Source organism: Cyprinodon tularosa, unplaced genomic scaffold (assembly GCF_016077235.1).
Source record: "Cyprinodon tularosa strain WSP-4 unplaced genomic scaffold, ASM1607723v1 ctg1105, whole genome shotgun sequence".
Taxonomy (NCBI): domain Eukaryota; kingdom Metazoa; phylum Chordata; class Actinopteri; order Cyprinodontiformes; family Cyprinodontidae; genus Cyprinodon; species Cyprinodon tularosa.
In genome coordinates, this window is record NW_024037900.1 from 5302 (window position 1) to 33009 (window position 27708).

General features: G+C 39.7%; 2 protein-coding genes and 1 pseudogene across 3 annotated transcripts; all 3 read left to right on the plus strand.

Moving 5' to 3' along the window:
* The first annotated feature begins 1403 nt into the window (after positions 1–1403).
* LOC119791735 lies at positions 1404–12028 on the plus strand. 2 transcript variants are annotated; one of them, XR_005281897.1, is made up of 3 exons: positions 1404–3262; positions 8107–9427; positions 11386–12028. XR_005281897.1 is itself a non-coding variant. In XM_038298012.1 (2 exons), the coding sequence occupies exons 1-2, from the start codon at positions 2684–2686 to the stop codon at positions 8617–8619; spliced, it is 1092 nt and encodes a 363-aa protein (XP_038153940.1). In that variant the 5' UTR covers positions 1404–2683; the 3' UTR covers positions 8620–11245. The 2 variants fall into 2 exon arrangements, 1 of the variants encoding a protein (XP_038153940.1); XM_038298012.1 differs by lacking the exon at positions 11386–12028 and having other exon boundaries at positions 8107–11245.
* A 577-nt stretch (positions 12029–12605) lies between these two features.
* Positions 12606–12704, plus strand: LOC119791772 (annotated as a pseudogene).
* A 777-nt stretch (positions 12705–13481) lies between these two features.
* LOC119791746 lies at positions 13482–17047 on the plus strand. The gene is made up of 2 exons (XM_038298029.1): positions 13482–13815; positions 15430–17047. The coding sequence occupies exons 1-2, from the start codon at positions 13510–13512 to the stop codon at positions 16105–16107; spliced, it is 984 nt and encodes a 327-aa protein (XP_038153957.1). The 5' UTR covers positions 13482–13509; the 3' UTR covers positions 16108–17047.
* The last annotated feature ends 10661 nt before the right edge of the window (positions 17048–27708 follow it).

Below are 27708 nucleotides of genomic sequence, written 5' to 3' on the forward strand. Positions count from 1 at the left end.
GACCAAAGACAAAACATCCACTCAGTAACTACCAAAAAATGGTATTGCATTCTCGTTTCACAAATATTACAAAAACCAGCAGCCCACAAACAGTGGATAAGAATGTTCCATAATCAACCTGTTCAACATATTTGGTCAAACTTACACAAAAGCCTTACACATCAAAAAGCTAACAATACAGATTTCTTAATAAGACACAGAAGGATTTTTACGGGCGTCATCCTGCATCAAATTAACAAGGATGTTTATGGCAGAGATTGCACAGTTTGTCTTTCAGGCCCAGAGACACTGGAACATCTTTTTCTCTACTGCCCGAACTGCAACCTCTTTTGGGACAAGATTGGAAAACTGCTGGATGACGTCTCATCAAGCTTAAGGAAAGACAAGCACAACTGGGACTGGTTAAGACTGTTTGGACTCACACAACCTCATGTAAATTTAAACAAACATCAATACATTCTTTGTAATGTCATTCTCTCCATAGCTAGGCATTCCATTTACATCTCCAGGAACTATGAACTCTACGAGCACAAGAATATCAACCGCTGGAAATTATTCACTGGACTGATGCAGGAACATTTAAGGACAGTTAACAACATCAACAAGGACCGCTGCAAGGAAATATTTGGACCACTTCTCAACAGAAAATACAGTATAGAATGGACTTTATGAATAATGAATAACTCTGATTTGATTTTGTTTTTTTGTTTTTTGTGTGTGATTTTTATTTTGTATGGCAAATATCTTCTGTTTTTGGTATATTTCGAATTATGTTGTAAATTTTTCTTTTAAGTAATTTTTTATAATAAAAGACAAAAAAAAAAAAAAAGAACGCTAAGCAGGGTCGGGCCTGGTTAGTACTTGGATGGGAGACCACCTTGGAATACCTGCTGGTGCTGTAAGCTTTTTGGCCGCATCAAGGTTTCATATCAGGGATCACAGAGCCCTTAATTTTCCCAAGTCATGCTGCTATACCAGGGGCCCACACAGCCTGCAGGCGTGTACTGCATGGTTTAGTCCGTGGGGGGGTGTTTAAGAGTGGGCCCACAGGACCTCCTGGAGGTGAAGGTTCCTGGAGGTGGTCAAGTGGTGCTTGTTGGCCCAGAGTGGACTGTGTTTCTCTGGGGAGGAGAGTTGGAGACTGTCAGCCCTGATGTGGTGGATCATGCAGAGAGGGGGAGCAGCGGGGCCGATAATTAAGCTCTCTGCTGGGAAGACCAGTGGGGAATCTATTGGTACTTGGATGGGAGACCACCTTGGAATACCTGCTGGTGCTGTAAGCTTTTTGGCCGCATCAAGGTTTCATATCAGGGATCACAGAGCCCTTAATTTTCCCAAGTCATGCTGCTATACCAGGGGCCCACACAGCCTGCAGGCGTGTACTGCATGGTTTAGTCCGTGGGGGGGTGTTTAAGAGTGGGCCCACAGGACCTCCTGGAGGTGCACGTTCCATATCAGGGATCCAAAACCCCTTAAAATTTTTGAAGTCATGCTGCCATACCAGGGCCCCAGACAGCCTGCAGGCGTGTACTGCATGGTTTAGTCCGTGGGGGGGTGTTTAAGAGTGGGCCCACAGGACCTCCTGGAGGTGCAGGTTACAGGAGGTGGTCAAGTGGTGCTTGTTGGCCCAGAGGGGAGTGTGTTTTTCTGGGTAGGAGAGCTGGAGGTTGTCACCCCGGATGTGATCGATCATGCAGAGAGGGGGAGCGGCTGTGCCGATAATGAGGCTCTCTGCTGGGCATACCATTGGGGAATCCATTGGTACTTGAATGGGATACCACCTTGGAATACCTGGTGCTGTAAGCTTTTTGGCCGCATCAAGGTTCCATATCAGGGACCCCAGAGCCCTCAATTTTTCTAAGTCATGCTGCCATACCAGGCGCCCAGACAGCCTGTATAGCAGCACTTCTAGGATTGGTGCACTTCACCTTTATGTAAAAATGCAGCTCCAGGTGACTGTGAGAATCAGGTTTTATTAGTGTTTCTCAAGTCAATGTGATGTGTTGTGGTCCCTGAGGCCCCCATAAACACTTTAGTCCTTCAATCATAACCATAATGGGAAACTCCCCGGTTGGTTCAGGACGCTACGATACCTCACTCAATTATATGAACTGGAGAGTATTGTTTCTGCAAGTTTTGTCAAGACCCGATCAAAAGGAAGCATAGGTAGGCATGTGGTGTCAGCTCACAGCAAAACGGTCACATCGGATTGCTACTGTATACTGTATAAGCAGGCAGGTTCTTTGAGCTCTGCCAGCTTAAGGCCATACCGTTCTGAGAACGCCCGATTGGTCCTTGACACGCCCACTTTGTCAGTGAGTTTGTTTGGAGCACGTCGGCGGGAGCTTCATTATTTCCTCTTTTTTTCCTTCTTTTTCTTGTTTCTATCATCCTGAGTTTACATTTTTTGTTTGTTTCGGATTGAGTTTTTTTTTCCCTCCCCACAGTATTTCTACTGTTGGGGGGGTGATTTTGAGTTTTTTCCTTCCTAATGGATCGGAGTTTTAAAGACAGTCGGACGGATCACCTGGTTATTTCAAACATGGATCATCACGCGGACAAGAGAAAAGATGACGGACTGGTTTATAAAAGGGAGAAATATGAGAAGGAAAATACAGTACAAATCGAGATCTAAGGAGAGGAAAAGATTTCATCGCTGGAATTAAGGAAGAATGTGAGATTAATGTGCGGAGGATTGCTGGCCTGCCGGCTGATCACGGAAAAGAAATATGAAGTGACGATGAGCAGCGCAGCAGGGAAGAAATGTTTAATGGATGGATTTAAGATCGGCTCAACAAACATCATGGCTAAAGAACTGGTGAATGATGAACTGGTGGTCTCTTTTCTCGGGCTCCCCGCGTACATCACAGATGAGGAGATCCTGGAGAAGCTGCGCGGCTGGGGAGTGTCTGCAGTTTCGGCGATCAGACGGCGGTTCTGGCCGGGAACGAAGGTGGCGGATGGAACCAGGTTCGTGAAAGTTAAGTTCACAGAAACGGTGCAGTCTCTGCCTTATTCTGCTAGGTTCAATACAGCTCTAGGGCCTGAATATTTTAGAGTAATCCATGATAAACAGGTTAAAGTCTGTAGAATATGCATTCAGCCTGGTCACATCCTCAGAGAATGTCCTGAATTTTTTTGTCACTCCTGTGGAGTCCAGGGGCATTACGCGAGAGAATGCTCTGTTAAAAAGCAAAACAATAAGTGTCAAGTTTGTAGTAATTTTCAAAATAAATGCATCTGTAACAGAAGTGAGTCTGAAGATCAAGACAACCCAGTCTCATGGGAAAATGTACCCCCACTACGTTGGTCCACACTGCAAAACGTAGTGGAGGTACATTAATGGCCATTTTTTTGTGGTACTGTTACGTTTCTTCTACCTATACGCTTTCTATTGTTTTACGTCCTAGTCACGTGACTTTCAAGATTCCAGCTGGGAGAAGAAAAAAATATATATAGATGGCCGACATTCGCTCATTTTTTGTGGAAAGATTAATAACTTGAGTTTGTTTTTGCATTAAAATGAGTTTTGATTACATTTCTAGTGAGAAATGTATAGTTTGTTACCAGAATATTTACTCAGGGAATGTACATATTCACTTGCTTGTTCGTTTCTTGCAAAGATTTTTCAAGATAATGTGAAACTGTAACATTTTGGTATAAACATGGCTGAGATTTCTCTAACTTTTAGTGGGAAAATCAATTATTTCAATCAGTTTCTGCATTTAAATGGGTTTTGATTACATTTATAGCGAGAAGTGTAGGGTTTATTTACATAATATTTACTTAGTGAACATACATAATCACCCGCTTGCTAGTTTTTGCTACGTTTTTCGGATCTCGTCAGGATTATGTGAAATTGCAACGTTTTGGCTGCTACCCATCTCCTAGCATTTAGCTGCCGCCCCGATTCAACATTGAATTCTTTGTGATTTAACTCCATCTGACGGATCAAACCCTCGCCACTGCGGCGTTGCGTCTGAGGTTGATTTTCAGATCAATGCATTACGTCGTGGCATATGGGAGAAACTAATTAAATTAGTTTAAAAAAGGATCATGGGTTAAGATCGGATGTGTTTTATTTGGAAATCTACCGGATCCTTTGTGCATTTCACTTCCTGTTTGGTGCGATCTCATTGATGGGTTTTGACCAGATTTTGACCAAAGAGGAACAAAAAAAAAACAAAAAACAATTTAAATACACAACCAGCATATCTGGAATCAATGACAGAGAGCATACATAATCACCCGCTTGCTAGTTTTTGCTACGGTTTTTCGGATCTCGTCAGGATTATGTGAAATTGCAACGTTTAGGCTTCTACCCATCGCCTAGCATTTAGCTGCCGCCCCGATTCAACATTGAATTCTTTGTGATTTAACTCCATCTGACCGATCAAACCCTCGCCACTGCGTGCGTTGCGTCTGAGGTTGATTTTCAGATCAATGCATTACGTCGTGGCATACGGGAGAAACTAATTAAACTAGTTTAAAAAAAAGGATCATGGGTTAAGATCGGATGTGTTTTATTTGGAAATCTACCGGATCCTTTGTGCATTTCACTTCCTGTTTGGTGCGATCTCATTGATGGGTTTTGACCAGATTTTGACCAAAGAGGAACTAAAAAAAACAAAAAACAATTTGAATACACAACCAGCATATCTGGAATCAATGACAGAGAGCGACTGGGACCAGAAGTTTATTAATTTCTCCCCACTGATTTCCATTCAAAATGTTTTTGCTCCCACCGGGCTCTAGGGAAGGGGCGGACATACCGCCACCTACTGTTCATGAGTGTGTAGCAACATTGTTTTACATCTATTAAATTCTATTTTTTAATTTTGTATTCTGAAGATAAATAAATAATGCTTTCCTTAATCTATAAATATCTTTTATATTTCCTTTATTTCCCAATAATCCTTTAAGACTCCATTCTTGGCCTGTCCTCTTTTCAATTTCTTCCTTTCAGGTTCATATGTTTTGCAGTTCATCAATACATCTGCATTTTCTATCTCTCCACATCCTTCACATTTATCATTATTTTTCCTCCCTATTAAGTATAAATTGTCATTTAAATAAGTATGACCTACTCTTAATCTGATCATTATTATTTCTTCCCTTCGGTTTCTCTCATTAATATTTCTATTTAATACTGACTTTTGTACTTTATATAACCTTCTTCCTTTTTATCTTCATTCCACCTTTTTTTTTGCCATTTTTCAATTTCTTTCCTCTTAATAAATGATTTTCCTTCCCCTTTCCCTAAAGGAATTGTAATTGTTATTTGTCTACTTTTCATTCCAGCTAACTTTCCATTAATTAGCTTGAAAACAGCACTTTGTAGGCACCCAGTTTCTCTAACAATGGCCCTTTTTGGGTTACCCTCCATGCATTGGGTGTCAGTTCAGTGGCAGTTCCAGAACATTTTCTTAGGGTTGACCAGGCAGTACAATAATGTGCATGTGGCCAAAAAGTAATAGGGATCAAATTCGGTTCAGAGTCAAGCTATTGGGATCAGGCATCAGGTTCAATTTGCATATTTTCTTAGCCAAAACAAGGATTTGTTGGGCTACTGTAATTTTGAATTGAAAAACGTCCTGAATGGGAAGTCTTCAAACTTGAAAAACAAAGTCCAAAGTTTTTTTTTTTTTTTTTTTTTTTGGAATGATTATGACCTGGATGTCTAAGAATCTTCACCAGCTTATCAGGGAAATGAATGCCCACAATGTCTATATTCTCCAAAAGAGAATAACAGAACAGACCTTCATGAGGCCCTTGTTAAAGCTATGCATATATTTATGCATCTATGCTCATCAAATAACTTTCTGGTTCGACGCAACATTTACATTAAATGGGTTGAGAGGTTGTTCTTTACCAGTAAATACATAAAAGATTCCCAGATGACTGCCGATACAAACTCTCCCCTATAAAACCTAAAACTAATTCTTATAAGAGAGTAAAATCTGTATTAGTCTTCATTAAATGTAGCATATTGTTGTAAATAATCGATTGCTTTATTTTTGGTGTCAGCTTTTGGTCAATATGCTAACCTTAAAAGGTCAAAGTGGGAAAATGTAGTAGTAGTAGACAAATTAGCAATTAGAGGAGGCAATAACAATTACAATTCCTTTAGGGAAAGGAAAATCATTTATTAAGAGGAAAGACATTGAAAAATGGCAAAAAAGGTGGAATGAAGATAAAAAGGAAGAAGGTTATATAAAGTACAAAAGTCAGTATTAAATAGAAATATTAATGAGAGAAACCGAAGGGAAGAAATAATAATGATCAGATTAAGAGTAGGTCATACTTATTTAAATGACAATTTATACTTAATAGGGAGGAAAAATAATGATAAATGTGAAGGATGTGGAGAGATAGAAAATGCAGATGTATTGATGAACTGCAAAACATATGAACCTGAAAGGAAGAAATTGAAAAGAGGACAGGCCAAGAATGGAGTCTTAAAGGATTATTGGGAAATAAAGGAAATATAAAAGATATTTATAGATTAAGGAAAGCATTATTTATTTATCTTCAGAATACAAAATTAAAAAATAGAATTTAATAGATGTAAAACAATGTTGCTACACACTCATGAACAGTAGGTGGCGGTATGTCCGCCCCTTCCCTAGAGCCCGGTGGGATCGAAAACATTTTGAATGGAAATCAGTGGGGAGAAATTAATAAACTTCTGGTCCCAGTCGCTCTCTGTCATTGATTCCAGATATGCTGGTTGTGTATTCAAATTGTTTTTTATTTTTTTTAGTTCCTCTTTGGTCAAAATCTGGTCAAAACCCATCAATGAGATCGCACCAAACAGGAAGTGAAATGCACAAAGGATCCGGTAGATTTCCAAATAAAACACATCCGATCTTAACCCATGATCCTTTTTTTAACTAGTTTAATTAGTTTCTCCCGTATGCCACGACGTAATGCATTGATCTGAAAATCAACCTCAGACGCAACGCACGCAGTGGCGAGGGTTTGATCCGTCAGATGGAGTTAAATCACAAAGAATTCAATGTTGAATCGGGGCGGCAGCTAAATGCTAGGAGATGGGTAGCAGCCAAAACGTTGCAATTTCACATAATCCTGACGAGATCCGAAAAACGTAGCAAAAACTAGCAAGCCGGTGATTATGTATGTTCTCTGTCACTGATTCCAGATATGCTGGTTGTGTATTTAAATTGTTTATTTTTTATTTTTTGTTCCTCTTTGGTCAAAATCTGGTCAAAACCCATCAATGAGATCGCACCAAACAGGAAGTGAAATGCACAAAGGATCCGGTAGATTTCCAAATAAAACACATCCGATCTTAACCCATGATCCTTTTTTTAACTAGTTTAATTAGTTTCTCCCGTATGCCACGACGTAATGCATTGATCTGAAAATCAACCTGAGACGCAACGCCGCAGTGGCGAGGGTTTGATCGTCAGATGGAGTTAAATCACAAAGAATTCAATGTTGAATCGAGGCGGCAGCTAAATGCTAGGCGATGGGTAGCAGCCTAAACGTTGCAATTTCACATAATCCTGACGAGATCCGAAAAACGTAGCAAAAACTAGCAAGCGGGTGATTATGTATGTTCACTAAGGAAATATTATGTAAATAAACCCTACACTTCTCGCTATAAATGTAATCAAAAACCCATTTAAATGCAGAAACTGATTGAAATTATTGATTTTCCCACTAAAAGTTAGAGAAATCTCAGCCATGTTTATACCAAAATGTTACAGTTTCACATTATCTTGAAAAATCTTTGCAAGAAACGAACAAGCAAGTGAATATGTACATTCCCTGAGTAAATATTCTGGTAACAAACTATACATTTCTCACTAGAAATGTAATCAAAACTCATTTTAATGCAAAAACAAACTCAAGTCATTAATCTTTCCACAAAAAAATGAGCGAATGTCGGCCATATATTTATTTTTTTTCTTCTCCCAGCTGGAATCTTGAAAGTCACGTGACTATGACGTAAAACAATAGAAAGCGTATAGGTAGAAGAAACGTAACAGTACCACAAAAAAATGGCCATTAATGTACCTCCACTACGTTTTGCAGTGTGGACCAACGTAGTGGGGGTACATTTTCCCATGAGACTGGGTTGATCAAGATCAGGGCTCTGTTCAGTCAAACGCAGAGGATGAATGTGTGAGTGAAGGTGAGATGGAGGAGGAGCTGGAGATGGATGAGACAGGTGAAGGAGGAGAGGACAAACAGGAGGAAGTTCAGGAAATGAACTCCAGGCTGTCTATTGAGGCAGCTGATGAAGGGGATTCTCAGGCGGACCATCCGCCAGACTCAGCTTCACAGAAACACGGAGGGGAGGACCGGGGAGGAGTCGCTGCTCCTCCTCCCAGAGCAGAAGCACTAAACTCCCCAGAATCTCAGGTTTTGTCACCAAACCACCCGCCGTCCTTCCAGACTCCAGTCAAAAACCTGCCACACAAGTTAAAACTAGTCCCTGACATGGAAACAGACCCTGATCTTCATCTTGAGACTCTTGTTGAAACCAGGAAACGGCTTAATGCATTGATTGCGAAAAGACCGAAAAGGAAAACCAAGAAATTATGCATTTATTTATTTTCATATCTCTCAGTCTGTTGCTTCTCTCGCTAAATGCCCGTGGGCTCCGCAGAGAGGGGGAGAAAATTGAAGCGATAATTTATCAACGTAAGTATGAGATATTGTGTTTACAAGAAACAAAATGGGATGATATGAAAGAAAGAGAAAATACAAAAAAATGGAAAGGAACAATGTATTCATCCACCTCTGATAACTGTTCAGGGGGGGTAGCTGTCCTTTTTAAAGAAAATGTTGTGCAACACAGTGCTTTGGTTCATAAAGATAATGAAGGGAAATTAATTGTCATAGACTTTAGATACAATAATGTTAATTATAGATTAATCAATGTTCATGCACCAAATCTAGAAACACAGAGAAAAAGGTTTTTTGAAAACATCAGGAAGTGGATCACACATTCTACCATATTAATTGGAGATTTTAATGTCACACTAACAACTATTGACATTTCAATTAATTGTGTTTTTTCAGAAGATCCCAGCAGAAATGAACTGTTTAAACTCATAAGGAATAATGATTTGATAGATTTGTGGCGACTGTTTAACCCCAGAAAAAAACAATATACAAGAAAGCAAATTGTACTTGGTAAACTGAAACAATCCAGGATCGATTTGTGCCTGATGTCGTCTTCTCTTATCCCCGAGGTGTCGTCCTGTCTCATCAGAGAGACTGTCTGGAGCGATCACTCCTTCCTGGAGGTGGAGATGGGACGAGGCACCAGAAATGGGGGTCTGTGGTGTCTGAATGCCGCTCTTCTTCGGGATGGGACGTACAGAGATAAAATCGGTGTCCTCTTGCAGACCCTGAGTGAGGAAGTGGATCACACTGACAACTTGCTGGACTGGTGGGATCAAGCAAAACATAGAATCAAAAATATTACAATAAAATATAGCAAACAAAGGAAATGGAAGGAAAGGCAGACAGAACACAATCTAAGGAAACTAATAAATGTAGAATTAGACCAACTAGAAAATAATCCAACTAGAGACATTGCAAATTATATTCTATTGAAAAAACAGCTAGACCAGATTGAAGTTGAGAAATGCAAAGGAGCCATAATACGTAGTAAAGCCAGATTTCTAGCAGAAGGAGAAAAGTCTACAGCTTTCTTTTTAGGTCAAGAAAAACAGAAACAAATAAAAGCAACAATAACTGAATTAATTAATCATGAAGGGAAAAAAGTAATAGATTTAATAGACATTCTAGAAACCATACAACATTTTTATTCTAAACTTTTCACCAGTGACAACATTTCCTCAGAGAAAATAGAAAAGGTTGTCGGTGTGATCCAGTCCTCACTCTCTGAGGAGGATTGTCTCAGCTGTGATGCTCCAATCACAAGTCAGGAAATTCAACTCGCCATTGATTCATTAAACCACAATAAAAGTCCAGGGAATGATGGCATTACTGCAGAATTTTACAAACATTTCAAAGAGCAAATCAGTGGAATTTTATTTAAGGTTTTTACAGCCATGGAGCAAACAGGATGTACACCCAGGACCTTTGCACAAGGCGTTATCACCATTCTTTACAAAAATAAAGGAGAAAAACAGGATTTAGAAAACTACAGACCCATTAGTTTATTAAACACAGATTATAAAATATATGCAAAAGTTCTGGCAAACAGGTTAAAAGCAGTTGCAGGTAGTATCATCAGTTCATCTCAAGCAAACGGTATTCCTCACAGAAGTATTTCAGACACAATATTGTCAATAAATCATACTATCCAAACCATGTCAAGCACCCAAGGTATCTTTCTCAGCGTAGATTTTAGCAAAGCTTTTGACAGAGTAGAACACAATTTTCTATGGGCAGTTTTAAACAAGTTTGGATTTGGTCAGTCATTCATCAGCAGGTTACAGTTATTATATTCAAATGCAGAGAGTAAAATTAAATGTAACGGTCATTTCACAGATTTCATACGGTTACACAGGTCGGTCAGACAAGGGTGTCCTCTGTCCTCCCTGCTTTACAGCTTGGTGGCCGAGCCCCTCGCCCTCTTAATAGAACAGGACCAGAATATTCAAGGCATAGAATCACCACTTGGTAATATCAGTAAAATTTTCCAGTATGCAGATGACACATCATTAACAGTCAAAAATGAAGAGAGTCTAGAACTAGCAATCCAACATATTCACACATACGGTGTAGCATCCGGAGCTAAGATTAACATTTCAAAATCCCAAATCATGTACTTTGGTGGGGTGACTCGGACACCGGGCAGGTGGGATTTCAGGGAGACGGAGGACACCATCAAGGTCCTGGGTGTGCATCTTGGTAAACCGCATGGGGTGGCGAGAGATGAGACCTGGAAAAATGTTCTAACCAAAGTTCAACAGCTCTTAAACCTTTGGAAGCAAAGGAAACTAACCATCAAAGGGAAAACAGTAATAGTCAACAGTCTAATCATTTCAAAAATCATCTTTCCGCTTACCGTATATGATTTGCCAGGTTTAACACTCAATCAACTAAACACTAAGATTTCATCATTTATTTGGAAACAGTCAAGGAATCTGGTTGCCCATAATACAATGATTGCTTCATATAAACAGGGAGGACTCAAACTTATTGACATCGGAGCCAAAAAACAAGCCTTAAGAATAAAACTAGTTTCCAACTTCTTAACTTCACCCATTCATCAAACATGGCATGACTACTTTGAAGCTGCAATATCATCCTTTGGATTGTCCACCATTTTCAATTTATGCTCCATCACAACTCCGGTACAAAGAAGACAGCTAAACTTTTTTCATGCTGAAATCCTTGAATCCTGGAATAAAGTCAGACCATTTTTGTCAACAGACATGAAGTACACGTCTCATCTCTTGCTGCCAATTTTCAACAATCCAGAAGTGGTCTGCGGGAGCAGGATGCTGTATTTGCCGTCCTTGAGAGGGGTGGGCATTCACACCTTCGGGCAGATATTGGATGATCAGGGGTCAGTGGACATCGACAAAGTCTATAATCATTTTAAAGCGGCTAATATTTTTGTCAAAAAAACCACCATAGCTAAAAGTTGCCAAAATATCCAAGCCGCTCTGCCAAACCACTGGTCTCTGATCATTGATGGGAGGAGACGACATCAGGGAGTGCAGGATGATGCCCTTAATTTTCTTCTCACTCTAGGCAACAAGAAACAGCACATTCAAGAAATAAAAACAAAGACATGGTACAACATTCTCATTTCACTGATCATACAAGAACCAACATCCCACAATAAATGGTTGCTAATATTCCCTAACAAAATAGTTCAACAGATCTGGTCAAACTTACCTGCCAAATTTAATTCTCAACAAGCAAACAATACCGACTATTTATTAAGACACAGAAGGATTTTTACAGGCATCATCCTGCACCAAATCAACAAAGAAAAGTTCGGCAGAGATTGCACCGTTTGTCTCTCAGACCCCGAGACGCTTGAACACCTGTTCCTCCGCTGCCCTGCCCGTAGCATTTTTTGGGACAAGATTGCTGAGATAATGGAAAGTTTGGAACCGGGCATCAGCAAAGGAAAGAAAGAGTGGGACTGGATAAGACTTTTTGGAACACAGAAAAAAAGACAACTCTTTTCATCTGCATACCGTAAGCAATATAATCCTTTCTCTCGCAAGACACTCAGTATACATTTGCAGGAACTACAAACTCTTTGAACATAAGTCACTGGATTGCTGGAAACTGTTCATAGGACTTTTTGAAGATCACAGGAAAACACTCACAAGCACTCACAAACAACTTTCTCAGGACATTTTTGGACTGCTTAGTAAATGCAAATATTTTCAGGACTGGACAATGTGATTAATTTTGTGCATAACATAAATTTTTTCACTGTAGATAATTAAGAGCAAAAGTATTTTTTGTTGATATGGGTTTGTAACAAGTTTCTTTTTGTGTTTTTTTTTTCTTTGGTGTTTCTGTAAATGAGTAACAATGTTTGATTATTCCTTTTGTTCACTGTATATAGTTGCACCTATTCTTTTAAATTTAAATTTTATTAATAAAAAAAGATAAAAAAAAAAAAAAAAATTCCATCCTGAGAACGCCCGATCTCGTCTGATCTCGGAAGCTAAGCAGGGTCGGGCCTGGTTAGTACTTGGATGGGAGACCACCTTGGAATACCTGGTGCTGTAAGCTTTTTGGCCGCATCAAGGTTTCATATCAGGGATCCCAGAGCCCTCATTTTTTCAAAGTCATGCTGCCATACCAGGGGCCCACACAGCCTGCAGGCGTGTACTGCATGGTTTAGTCCGTGGGGGGGTGTTTAAGAGTGGGCCCACAGGACCTCCTGGAGGTGAAGGTTCCTGGAGGAGGTCAAGTGGTGCTTGTTGGCCCAGAGTGGACTGTGTTTCTCTGGGGAGGAGAGTTGGAGACTGTCACCCCGGATGTGATCGATCATGCAGAGAGGGGGAGCGGCTGTGCCGATAATGAGGCTCTCTGCTGGGCATACCATTGGGGAATCCATTGGTACTTGAATGGGATACCACCTTGGAATACCTGGTGCTGTAAGCTTTTTGGCCGCATCAAGGTTCCATATCAGAGATCCCAGAGCCCTCATTTTTTCAAAGTCATGCTGCCATACCAGGGGCCCACACAGCCTGTATAGCAACACTTCTAGGATTGGTGCACTTCACCTTTATGTAAAAATGCAGCTCCAGGTGACCCTGAGAATCAGGTTTTATTAGTGTTTCTCAAGTCAATGTGATGTGTTGTGGTCCCTGAGGCCCCCATAAACACTTTAGTCCTTCAATCATAACCATAATGGGAAACTCCCCGGTTGGTTTGGGACGCAACGATACCTCACTCAATTATATGAACTGGAGAGTATTTTTGTGTGGAGGACTTTTAGCATGTAGACTGTTAACGGACAAGAAATATGAAATAACTCTTAGTAATACCCAAGCAAAAAAAAGGCTTTTGGACGGCTTCAAAATGGGAACATCGACTGTCATGGCCAAAGAACTCACAAATGATGAACTGATCGTATCTTTTTTGGGACTACCAGCATACATAACCGACGAGGAAATACACAAGAAACTTCAAACCTGGGGAGTAAGAGCAGTTTCTGACATCAAGCGTCGGGTGTGGCCGGGAACCAAGATTGCGGACGGAACAAGGTTTGTGAAAGTTAAATTTAATGAAACTGTGCAGTCTCTGCCTTATTCTGTAAAATTTAACACTGCGTTAGGTCCAGAATATTTCAGAGTCATTCATGACAGACAAGTTAAAGTGTGTAGATTACAGGTGCTGGTCATAAAATTAGAATATCATGAAAAAGTAGATTGATTTCAGTAATTCCATTTAAAAAGTGAAACTTGTATATTATATTCATACATTACATACAAACTCATATATTTCAGATGTTTATTTTGTTTAATTTTGATGATTACAAATGACAACAAATGAAAATCTCAAATTCATCATATCAGAAAATTAGAATATTACCGAAGACCAATAAAAACAAAGGATTTATAGAAATGTTGGCCAACTGAAAAGTATGAACATGAAAAGTATGAGCATGTACAGCACTCAGTATTTAGTTGGGCCTCCTTTGGCCTGTATTACTGCAGCAATGCGGCGTGGCATGGAGTCGATCAGTCTGTGGCACTGCTCAGGTGTTATGATAGCCCAGGTTGCTCTAATAGTGGCTTTTAGCTCTTCTGAATTGTTGGGTCTGGTGTATTGCATCTTCTTCTTCACAATACCCCATAGATTTTCTATGGGGTTAAGGTCAGGAGAGTTTGCTGGCCAATTAAGAACAGGGATACCATGGTCCTTCAACCAGGTACTGGTAGCTTTGGCACTGTGTGCAGGTGCCAAGTCCTGTTGGAAAATGAAATCTGCATCTCCAAAAAGTTGGTCAGCTGCAGGAAGCATGAAGTGCTCTAAAACTTCCTGGTATGTGGCTGCGTTGACCCTGGACCTCAGAAAACACAATGGACCAACACCAGCAGATGACATGGCACCCCAAACCATCACTGACTGTGGAAACTTTACACTGGACTTCAAGCAACGTGGATGAAGTGCCTCTCTTCTTTTCCTCCAGACTCTGGGACCTTGATTTCCAAAGGAAATGCAAAATTTACTTTCATCAGAGAACATGACTTTGGACCACTCACCAGCAGTCCAGTCCTGTTTCTCTTTAGCCCAGGCAAGACGCTTCTGACGCTGTCTGTGGTTCAAGAGTGGCTTGACACAAGGAATGCGACAGCAGAAACCCATGTCTTTCATACGTCTGTGTGTGGTGGTTCTTGAAGCACTCACTCCAGCTGCAGTCCACTCTTTGTGAATCTCCCCCACATTTTTGAAGGGGTTTTGTTTCACAATCCTCTCCAGGGTGCGGTTATCTCTCTTGCTTGTACACTTTTTTCGACCACATCTTTTCCTTCCCTTCGCCTCTCTATTAATGTGCTTGGACACTGAGCTCTGTGAACAGCCAGCCTCTTTAGCGATGACCTTTTGTGTCTTGCCCTCCTTGTGCAAGGTGTCGATGGTCGTCTTTTGGACAACTGTCAAGTCAGCAGTCTTCCCCATGATTGTGTAGCCTATAGAACTAGACTGAAAGACCATTTAAAGGCTTTTGCAGGTGGTTTGAGTTAATTAGCTGATTAGAGTGTGGCACCAGGGGCCATCAATTTTGAACCTTTTCACAATATTCTAATTTTCTGATATGATGAATTTGAGATTTTCATTTGTTGTCATTTGTAATCATCAAAATTAAACAAAATAAACATCTGAAATATATGAGTTTGTATGTAATGTATGAATATAATATACAAGTTTCACTTTTTAAATGGAATTACTGAAATCAATCTACTTTTTCATGATATTCTAATTTTATGACCAGCACCTGTATGCTTACAACCAAATCATATTTTAAGAGACTGTCCTGAGTTTTTCTGTCACTCCTGCGGAGTCCAGGGGCATTATGCGAGAGAATGTTCTAGCAGGAAGAAAGAAAAGAAATGCATATTGTGTAACAATAAAATGGATAATTGCATTTGTAAAAAAAGTGAGGTTGAAGATCAAGATCAGGGTCCTGTTTCGTTTTCGGAAGAAACAGGAAATGAAAGTGCTGAGGTGAGTGAAATAGAGGATGGAGAGGAAGAAAGGGAAAGTGAGCAGGAGGAGATGTGCGAGGATGAAGGATGTGAAAATGGTCTGGATTTGGAACGGGCTGCTGCGGGTGTGCGCCCAGACTCGGAGGTGTCTGGGGTGCATGGTGCGGTTGTTCCGTCTCGGGTCGGCTGCTTGACGAATGCAGCCATTTTAAATCTGGTTGAGGAAGAGCGGGAAGAAGTTTCTGCTCTTCCTCCCGATGCAGAGACAGATATGTCACAATCCCCAATCCTGTCGCAGGATCAACTGCCACCCTTTCAAACCCATCATGAAGCTCTACCACAGAGACTTAAAATGGCTTCGGAAATGGATTCGGACCCTGATCTTGATCTTGCCAAAATTTTACATTCAAGGAAGCGACTTAGTACTTTGACAACGAAGAAACCCAAAAGGAAAAATAAAACACAATGATCAAAGTAATCTGCTCTTTCATAACAATACTTATGATACTTCTCTCGCTTAATGCCCGTGGGCTCCGCAGAGAACATAAAGCAGATGCTATTATTTTTCAAACATCTTTTGATATTCTTTGTTTGCAAGAAACCAAATGGGATATTTTGAAAGAAGAAGAAATGTCAAATAAATGGAAGGGGAAAATGTTCTCATCTGTATCTGGTACAAATGCAGGTGGGGTGGCTACATTTTTCAGAGAGGGTTTGTTGTGTAATTGTCATTTGATCTATAAAGATAATGAGGGGAGATTGTTAATTGTAGATTTCTTTTATAAAAATAAATTATGCAGGTTGATCAACATTCATGCACCAAATATAGACACACAAAGGAAAAGATTCTTTCAAGATTTAAGAAAATGGTTCACAAAAAATTGTATTATAATAGGAGATTTCAACATAACACTCACAAAATCGGATATTTCAAATAATTGTACGTTTTCTGCAGATTCTAGCAGAAGCACACTGTTTGACATCATCACACATAATAGTTTAATAGATATTTGGAGACTTTTTAATCCAGGAAAGAAACAATTCACAAGAAAACAAATAATTTTAGGAAAGTTAAAACAATCAAGACTTGACTTGTGCCTGATCTCGTCTTCTCTTGTCCCCGAGGTGTCGTCCTGTCTCATCCGAGACAACGCCTGGAGCGACCACTCCTTCCTGCAGGTTGAGATGGGACGAGGCATCAGAAATGGGGGTCTCTGGTGTCTGAGTGCTGCTCTTCTTCAGGATGAAGCTTACAGAGGTGAAATCGGCGTCCTGCTGCAGACCCTGAGTGGGGAAATGGATCACACTGACAACCTGTTAAAATGGTGGGATCAGGCAAAATCAAGAATCAAAAATTGTTCAATAAAATATAGTAAACAAAAAAAAAGAAGAGAGATGCATGATGAAAATATCCTAAGAAGAAAGTTAAACATTGAATTGGATAAACTTGAAAATGATCCAAGCAGAGATATCACGGATTATGTAGTAATCAAAAAACAACTTGATCAAGTAGAAATAAACAAATGTAAAGGAGCCATTATTCGCAGCAAGGCTAAATATTTAACAGATGGTGAGAAATCTACAGCTTTCTTTCTTGCTCAGGAAAAGCGTAAACAAATGAATGCAACGATAAATGAATTAATAAATGAGAAAGGGGAGAAAGTATCAGACATAACAAGCATCTTAGAAACAATTCAGACTTTCTACTCTAAGCTTTTCACAAGTGAAAACATTTCTGAGGAAAAAATAAATCAGGTTGTCGGTGTGATCGATTCCTCACTCTCTCGGGAAGACAGTCTCTGCTGCGATGCTCCGTTGACAGAGGAAGAAGTTCAACATGCCATCAATTCTTTAAACAACAATAAAAGTCCTGGACATGATGGCATTACTGCTGAATTCTACAAACAGTTCAAAGATCAAATTAGTAAAATATTATTGCAGGTTTTCTCTGTCATGGAGCAGACGAGGTGCACACCCAGGACTTTTTCACAAGGGGTCATAACTATTCTTTACAAAAATAAAGGGGACAAAAACAATTTAGAAAATTACAGACCCATCAGTTTATTGAACACAGATTACAAAATATATTCCAAGATACTAGCAAACAGGTTAAAATCAGTCATAGGTACCATAATTAGTTCATCTCAAGCCTACGGCATTCCTGAAAGAAACATTTCCGATACAGTATTGTCAATAAATCAAACTATTCAAACCATGGTCAATTCACAAGGAATATTTCTCAATGTAGATTTCAGCAAAGCATTTGACAGGGTAGAACACAATTTTCTATGGGCAGTTTTAAATAAATTTGGATTTGGTCAGTCATTTATCAGCAGGTTACAGTTATTATATTCAAATGCAGAAAGTACAGTTAAATGCAATGGCCACTTCACAGATTACTTCCGATTATACAGATCAGTCAGACAGGGGTGTCCTCTGTCCTCCCTGCTCTATAGCCTGGTAGCTGAGCCCCTCGCCACCTTGATTAAACAGGATAAAAACATTCAAGGTATAAAATCACCACAAGGTAACATCAGTAAAATATTTCAGTTTGCGGATGACACATCAATAACAGTTGAAAATGAAAGCAGTCTGGATTTAGTCATTACCCATTTGCATACTTATGGTTCAGCTTCAGGGGCAAAAATCAATACAACTAAGTCAGAAATCATGTATTGCGGCGAGGCGGCTCGGACGCCGGGAAGATGGGAGTTTAGGGAGGTGGAGGACACGGTCAAGGTCCTGGGTGTGTATCTCGGTAAGCGGCAAGAAGCAGCGAGAGACGAGACCTGGAAAAGCACTACCATAAAAGTTCAGAAACAACTCAACCTGTGGAATCAAAGGAATTTAACCATTAAAGGGAAAGTAGTCATCTTAAACAGTTTAATCATTTCAAAAATAATTTATCCGCTCAGTGTTTACGAACTCCCAAATCAAGTGCTCAATAAATTCAACAGTCAAATCTCAAACTTTATCTGGAAAAGCAAAAGTAATTTAATTAGTCACAAAACAATGATTGCTCCATATAAAGAAGGAGGACTCAAATTAGCAGATATTCAATCCAAAAAACAAGCAATAAGAATCAAACTTATCGCCAGGTTTCTAACGTCTCCAGTTAAACACGTCTGGCATGATTATTTTCTATCTCATTTGCAATCTTTTGGTACAAAAAATATCTTCAATCTATGTTCAATCTGCAGTTTAAAACAAACACAAATAGACGGTTTCTTTGCAGAATGCTTTGATGCTTGGAATAAAATCAGATTTCAGTTAATAACCCATATCAATTACAGGTCTTGTCTCTGGCTGCCGATTTTCAACAATCCTGAGGTGGTCTGCGAAGGCGGGATGCTGAATTTCACATCTTGGAGAAGAGCTGGCATTCACACCTTTGGGCAGGTTTTGAATGATCAAGGATCAGTGGATATTAACAAAATTTTCAATCTTTTCAGAATATCCAGATTACCCTACAAAAGAAGCACCATTGTACAGAATGCTAAAAAGGTTCAGGCCGCTTTGCCTTTCCACTGTTCTTTGATCATTGGCAGGAGAGGACGACATCAGGAGGTGCAGGATGACACCCCGACCTTCCATTTCATAACCGGTATTCAAAAAGTAAATATTGGCTCAGTTTCAACAAAAAAATGGTATCAAATTCTCATCTCCCAGACTGTTAAAGAGCCGGCATCACATAAACAATGGTTAATACTTTTCCCCAGCATACCAGTATATAACATTTGGTCAAATTCTTTTTACAAATTAAATCATCATCAAGCAAATAATACAGATTTCTTATTAAAACATAGAAGGATTTTTACGGGCATCATCCTGCACCAAATAAACAAGGAAAAGTTTGGCAGAGACTGCACAGTTTGTCTTTCAGACCCTGAGACCCTCGAACACCTGTTCCTCCGCTGTCCCGGCTGCACCCTCTTCTGGGAAAGGATCCATCATCTCATCAAAAGCATCTTCACAAATCTTCTGTTGAACAAGAATGAATGGGACTGGATAAGACTTTTTGGATTTCGCAAACCATATGGACAGCTGACAAAGTATCAACTCTACCTCTGCAACATAAGCTCTTACATTTTAGCTTGAATTGATTTATTTAATTAAAGTATAGAGACCAAAACAGATCTTTAGCTGACAGAGCAATACATTTAGAGCAGTAATTATAAAAAAAAAAAATTGCATTTAAGATAAAAAATAAAATGTTGTCTGTCAATATGCTCAATTCACAATTACTTAAGTGGAAAAGTTTCAAGAAATTAGTCTGAGATGATTCACTTTATAACATGGCACATTATCCTGTTGGAAGTAGCCATCAGAAGATTGGTACACTGTGGTCATAAGGTCCGGCCAGGTCAAGATCCGCAATTGCAATCGCACCAAACAGGAAAAAGAACATCGACAAATTCCAGTTCGTCAAATTAAAATATAGCAGCAACAGATCGGTGACTAGAAATTATAGCACAATTCTTATATATATAAAAAAAAAAAAAACTAACACAGTTTATTTAAATGATTGGATCCAAACTATTGGTTATTCACCAACGAGGAAGCAGATTTCTCATCTCCATCAAAATATTTATTTTATACCGAGGGACTTAAACTTTAATCAAATCCATTCAAAAGAAACTTCTTATTACAGGAATGAAAAGAGATGCTGAGTTTGGGAGTAGTGAACAAGTTCATTCAAAAAAAGCAGTTTTGGATTATCCTTATCCCCGTTACAAAAATCTACAAAAATATATATATATATTTGGGCAGAAACTGAACATATGCTAGATGATGGTGAGATTTTTTTAATATGTCATATTAAATTAAGCGCTCACAGGGTTCATACAGGAATGAGTGACTCTAATTTAATGCTATTTTAATGCTATTTGAAATGATTTTAATGTCATCAACAAGAACCATGTACACAAGTTATTAGTGTACATGAAATATGAAGGAGCTGTAAGCGTTCCATGACTCCTGTATGTATATAAACACACATATATACGTATATATATATCCTCTAGCTTTTTCTCCGCCTGAAACGATATAATATATCTGATAATAAGCATTTTTTATTAAAGAATTATAAATACTTCGATTAACATATTTAAATAATTTTAGTGCCAATTAAGGCCTTGATTTAAAAAAAAAGAATGATTTTTTAATTATTTTTATTGATCCGCGGAAACCCTGGTTCATCTCGCGCATGCTCTTTACGATCTCCAAGAAACTCAGAGCGGCGTGGTGTGCAGCCACAGTGGAGGATGTATGCTTTGCTTTGTGCAGGCGGTCTGGAGCGGAGTATGTGGGATTTCGGGGTAAAACTCCTCTTGGACGCGATGGCGACTCTGCATCGAACAAGACGAACTCAAAGAAGAGATGCTAGCGGTAAATATATGTTCGATTACTGCCTGCTAAGCTAAAAGCAGCCTAGCCTAAGCTACGGCTAATAGCGGCTAATAGTAGCCTTGCAAGAACAAGCTTTATTTAAGTGTATTTTTTGTGATTCACAGGAAGCAGTACGCCGTCTTCACAACTCGGAGACTAATTGCAGGCGCTATGAACCGGAGCAAGGGTAAGATTTAAAGAATATGCTTTCATTCTGCGGTAAAAGGCAATGGATACGGATAGATACCGATCATAGCTGTACATTTTGTTTTCACAGACCTCCTATTTGCTCGGAGCCATATCAGCAAGTCCAGATTTGCACGATGTTGATAAAGACGACACTGTGTGTAAGTGACTTGTTTTAATGTTTTCTCCTTCCTTTTTACTGTGACTTGCGTTTGATTTTTTTATTCATACCACTCTCATTTAATTGTTTTCCAGCTGCCTGTAAGACGTATTTTCAGACGGTACGCAGGAGCTTCAGATATACGCTGCCAGCCAACATGTTGCTTGCGGAGGCTGCCAAGCAATCTGCTCGGAGTCGGGCCAGAAGAAAGAGGGTAAGACTTTATTTGGTGACTATTTTTCAGGTGCATTGATAGATGTGTTGTGTTCATACGCAGTGCGCTGATTCATTGTTTTTTTTTCAGCTGCTGAAAGCGAGGCAGAGTGTGCTAGCAGATGAGGAAGTGGAACTCTGTAAGTCCGCCACCGTCGACCTCATGTCCGACGAAGAAGAAGGCGTCGTCGGCGGTGTCTCTGGATGGATTGTACGGTCGCCGCCATTTCGTAGGCCGGATCTCTCTGAACTCTATGTTAATCTGCAGTCCCAGTTAGAAGCAATGCCGAAGTACAGGGCCACGCACAGTAGGCGTCTGCACATCGGACCTGCCTCGGAGGGAATGCTGCCAGTTACCTCCAACCCCGAGGAAGCAGCGGACCATTCACGGACTTTTTGGATACGCATGTGTTTGGATAAGCGTTGTATATAGTTGTGTGTGTTTTAATAAAGCTCTTTCTTTGCATAAACAGCTTCCTGGCAAATGTTCATTTCCTGTATAAATTCATTCATGTCCTTGATGGTAGCCTAATAATTGTGTAGTAGTGAAGGATAACATAAATACACAGCATATGAATGAATAAATATATGAATGAATAAATATATATTCATAAATATATATGTGTAAATTTATATGTAAATATATATATATGCCAACCAATCACGAGCGACTTTACTTGTTTAAAAAGAAGTGGTTCCGTCCAATACTCAGTAAGAAAATTAAAGCCTGGCGTGGCCACGTTTGGTTTTGCTGCCAATCACGAGCGATTTCATTTGTTTGAGAATAGTGGTTTCAGACAATACTGAGTAGGTTATTCAAGCCAGACCTGGCCAGCCGCGCGGGTTTGCTGCATTCATATGCTAATTAGGGCCATTAGTACAGCTGATCGCTCTCCACATACGTCAGAGTCCGTTTCCGACAATTTGTGGCACGACAAACGCGGACAAGCACGGATAGCAAATTGTCGGAAACTGACGAAAATCAGGGAGATCTGCGGGAGTTTACGGAGGTTTACGGGGACGAAAATCTCACTTTTCGTGCAGTCTGTAAGCTTTTTGGCCGCATCAAGGTTTCATATCAGGGATCACAGAGCCCTTAATTTTCCCAAGTCATGCTGCCATACCAGGGGCCCACACAGCCTGCAGGCGTGTACTGCATGGTTTAGTCCGTGGGGGGGTGTTTAAGAGTGGGCCCACAGGACCTCCTGGAGGTGAAGGTTCCTGGAGGTGGTCAAGTGGTGCTTGTTGGCCCAGAGTGGACTGTGTTTCTCTGGGGAGGAGAGTTGGAGACTGTCAGCCCGGATGTGGTGGATCATGCAGAGAGGGGGAGCAGCGGGGCCGATAATTAAGCTCTCTGCTGGGAAGACCAGTGGGGAATCTATTGGTACTTGGATGGGAGACCACCTTGGAATACCTGCTGGTGCTGTAAGCTTTTTGGCCGCATCAAGGTTTCATATCAGGGATCACAGAGCCCTTAATTTTCCCAAGTCATGCTGCTATACCAGGGGCCCAGACAGCCTGTATAGCAACACTTCTAGGATTGGTGCACTTCACCTATATGTAAAAATGCAGCTCCAGGTGACTGTGAGAATCAGGTTTTATTAGTGTTTCTCAAGTCAATGTGATTTGTTGTGGTCCCTGAGGCACCCATAAACACTTTAGTCCTTCAATCATAACCATAATGGGAAACTCCCCGGTTGGTTCGGGACACAACGATACCTCACTCAATTATATGAACTGGAGATTATTGTTTCTGCAAGTTTTATCAAGACCTGATCAAAAGGAAGCATAGGTAGGCATGTGGTGTCAGCTCACAGCAAAACAGTCACATCGGATTGCAACTGTATCCTGTATAAGCAGGCAGGTTTTTTGAGCCCTGCCAGCTTACGGCCATACTGTCCTGAACACGCCCTCTGGTGCTCGTCAGTGGCAGGTGTGCAATCTGCAATTGTTTGGTGAGTGTGCTGTGGGTGAGTTCTGAGTTTTCTCTGTCTCTTTTTCTCCTTTTCCTTCTTTTTTTGCTTAGTTTTTCTTTCTATTTTGTTTAAATTTAGTGTTTTTCTCCTCCCCACAGATTTTTCTGTGGGGTAGGTTCCTTTTTGTTTGTGTATGTCTGGCAAGAATTATTTAGTGGTTGATAGGTCTGGAGCACATGGTGTGGAAAATAAGACGGCAGCACAGGGTGTTAGCAACATGAACATGAATCATTGCATGAAAAGTGGGATTTTCGTCAATATGCGGCACTGTAGATTGTCGTGGAACTTCAGGTTACCGGGAGTTTACGGTAATTTGCAGGCTTCGCCGAAAACTCCCATAAATTGTCAGAAATTGACGTAGACTTTCTTAGGCAGTGTTCCCCCCATGCCTCCCCCCCATGGAATTCTAGGGGAGGCTTTAACATGTAAATGAAAATGCTGTGAGCTATACCAATGCAAATCAGGGTTGCAGGGGGGGTTTTACTCCAAGTGACATTTTTCTAAAAGTTAAGAAAATCTCTGATACAAAGAGATCAGGCTCAGTATAGCCTCTTACATTTTAGCTTGAATTGATTTTATTCAATTAAAGTATAGAGACCAAAACAGATCTTTAGCTGACAGAGCAAGACATTTAGAGCAGTAATTATAAAAAAAAAATTGCATTTAAGATCAAAAATAAAATGTTGTCTGTCAATATGCTCAATTCACAATTACTTAAGTGAAAAGTTTCAAGAAAGGAGTCTGAGATGAGAAACTTTATAACATGGCGCATTATCCTGCTGGAGGTAGCCATCAGAAGATTGGTACACTGTGGTCATAAGGACATAAGGTCAGCAACAATGCTGAGGTAGGCTGCCTCATTTATTTGATGCTAAATTGGTATTAAGTGGCCCAAAGTATGGCAATAAATATCCCCCAAATAGATGGTCCAAATAGATCAGGCTCTGTATGACCTAATTATAGACTCTTTTAGACATTTTAGCTTGAATTGATTTATTTATTTAAAGTACGCTAGATTACTTTGTATGCCATTAGCAATGGCAAATGTTATGTAAAAAAATACACAAAATAATTTATTTCAAAAATTAGTTTTAATCAGAATCGGTTGTTAAAATGTGAATCAGAATCAGCAAGGTAAAATGTGCATTCCTTGCATAGTGCTCCTTGGGATTTTTAAAGCTTGGGAAATCTTTTTGTTTCCAAATCCAGCTTTAAACTTCTCCACAACAGTGTCTCGGACCTGTCTGATGTGATCCTTCATGATGCTCTCTGCACTTTAAACAGACCTCTGAGCAATCACAGAGCAGGTGCATTTATCGGGAGACTTGATTACACACAGGTGGATTCTATTTAGTATCATTTAGGTGGACATTGGATCATTCAGAGATCCTCACTGAACTTCTGGGGAGAGTTTGCTGCACTGAAAGTAAAAGGGGCCGATTCATTTTGCACACCCCACTCTTCAGTTTTTTATTTGTTAAAGAAGTTAAAATATCCAATATATTTAATTACACTTCATGATTGGGTAAAACTAGTTGTTGATTCTTCACTAAAAAATGTTTATGTTCGATGCCTGAAATGTGGCAAGAGTTTGAGATTTTCAAGAGAGCAGATTATTTTTGCAGGGCAAACTGTAACTGGGCTGATATCTAAGGAGAGCTCTGACAGGGTTTCACTTGCCAATAACGTACATTTATAACATAAGTTTTAGTGGTTGTAGAAGTAATAGAAAACACAGATCTGGGAACTGGAATTCTAGCAGCACTCCTACATTATTCTCTACACTTTCTCTCCGTTGTCCTTTCTTTCACAGTAAATGGTATCGGCATCTCAGATATGTTAGATTTGTTTACCAAGCTTTCCTGTCTGACCCTTCAAAACAATCTACTATCAACAGCATTGTGCTGTAGAAGCTTTTATGCAAGAGCCTTTTTTTTGGGAGTTTTTACAGCACATTTTGGAGTTTTTATGGCACTAGTGTCTTGTTTTTCTGGCAGTAGGCTGGCAGGAAAGGGGGTATGAGAGAGGGAGAGACATGCAGCCAAGGATTCGAACCCGGGTCATCCACGTCGAGGACAAAGGAATCTTTCTGTACATGGGTTTTGTGCGCTAAACACTGGACAACCAAAGCACGCCTTTATGCAACAAACTTTAACAATTTTCCGAACATCTATGGAGAACAGCAAAGTTGCTCTTTTGTAGTTTTTATTATTTTCACCTATAAACATAGAAAAAGTCATCAGCCTTTTGAAATGTTCTGTTGTATGGTATAACTCAAGATTCTCCAGAACATATCTCCAAAGCCTGCTATTTTCTGTAACACAAGTTGTGCTACTCACAGTAATTGCTAATAAAAAGTCTAAAGACTGTTTTAGAATTTTCATATTTCTTTATGCTATTACTAGTTTTAAATCTGTGGTAAACCATTGTTTTACAGCAGCTCCTCTCTCACATATACAATATTGCATCTTCTAATATGTTTCCTTAAAGACTGTTTAGGACAGGAAGCTACAAAAAGTTAAATGACCATAAACTCAATGTAAACCCCTAGCTATTATTATTTTATGTTTATTTTATTTATTTGTTTATTTATTTATATGTTTGTTTCCCTTGTTTTTTTTTTATTTATTTTTTACATTATATGTCTCATTTTTTTAAAGTTATAATGTCACCAACTGCTGTGTATCTTTATTTGATGTTTGAATTACTCTGTATTGTTACAGGGAATTGCCAATAAAGCAATGATGATGACGAAGCTGTTCTCGCGAGTCCTTCCGTATAACCCCGAAATCCCACATACTCCGTCTGCGCTCCGCTCCGCCCCGCTGCGCTCCAGACCGCCTGCACAAAGTAAAGCCTACAGCCGCCGCTGTTGCTCCGTCCCCTCCGCTCTGAGTTCCTTGGAGATCGTAGAGGGCATGCGCCAGATGAACCAGGGTTTCCGCGGATCATTAAAAATAATTACAATTCATAATTCTTTTTTAAATCAAGGCCTTAATTGGCACTAAAATTAATTAAATATGTTTATCGTTGCATTTATGATTCTTTAATAAAAATGCTTCTAAAAACAATTTCGTCAGATATATTATATCGCTATTAATTTGCGTGGAACTGTTTATAAAGCCGTATGTTCGGAAAGGAAGCTCGAGGCGGAGAAAAAGCTAGAGGATATATATATACGTATATATGTGTGTGTGTGTGTTTACATACATACAGGAGTCATGGATCTGTGCTTACAGATCCTTCATATTTCATGTACACTGATAACTTGTGTACACGGTTCTTGTTGATGGCATTAAAATCATTTCTAATAGCATTAAAATAGCATTAAATTAGAGTCAGTCATTCCTGTATGAACCCTGTTAGCGCTTAATTTAATATGACATATTAAAAAAATCCCACCATCATCCAGCACATGTTCAGTTTCTGCCCAAATATATATATATATATATATATTTGTAGATTTTTGTAGCAGAGATAAGGATAATTCAAAACTGCTTTTTTTTAATTAACTTTTTCTCTACAACTCAGCATCTCTTTTCATTCCTGTAATAAGAAGTTTCTTTTGAATGGATTTGATTAAACTTTAAGTCCCTCGGTATAAAATAAATTTTTTAATGGAGATGAGAAATCTGCTTCCTGGTTGGTGAATAACCAATAGTTTGGATCCAATCATTTAAATAAACAGTGTTAGTTTTTTTTTTTTTAGATATTTATAAGAATTGTGCTATAATTTCTAGTCACCAATCTGTTGCTGCTATATTTTAATTTGACGAACCGGAATTTGTCGAGGTTCTTTTTCCTGTTTGATGCGATTGCAATTGCGGATCTTGACTTGACCGGAGCGGAGCAAAAAATAGCTCGGCTCCGTAATTTGTCGGTGACGGACGGAGAAGACGTACGTGGACGGAGACGTGCGGAGGAGTAGCGGTGGATGTGGAACAGCTCTCACTGATTTCCATGAAAGACAAGCGCTCCGCACGACGTACGTCAGCGGGGCAGAGCGGAGCGCTGACGGAGTATGTGGAATCTGGGGGTAACAATGACCTCGTGTGTGATTGGAGGAGCTACACTCAGAAGAACTTTCTCTCCAGTTCCTTTGTTTGGATTTTGCTGGTACGTGATCAATGGCTGGACGACGTATCGC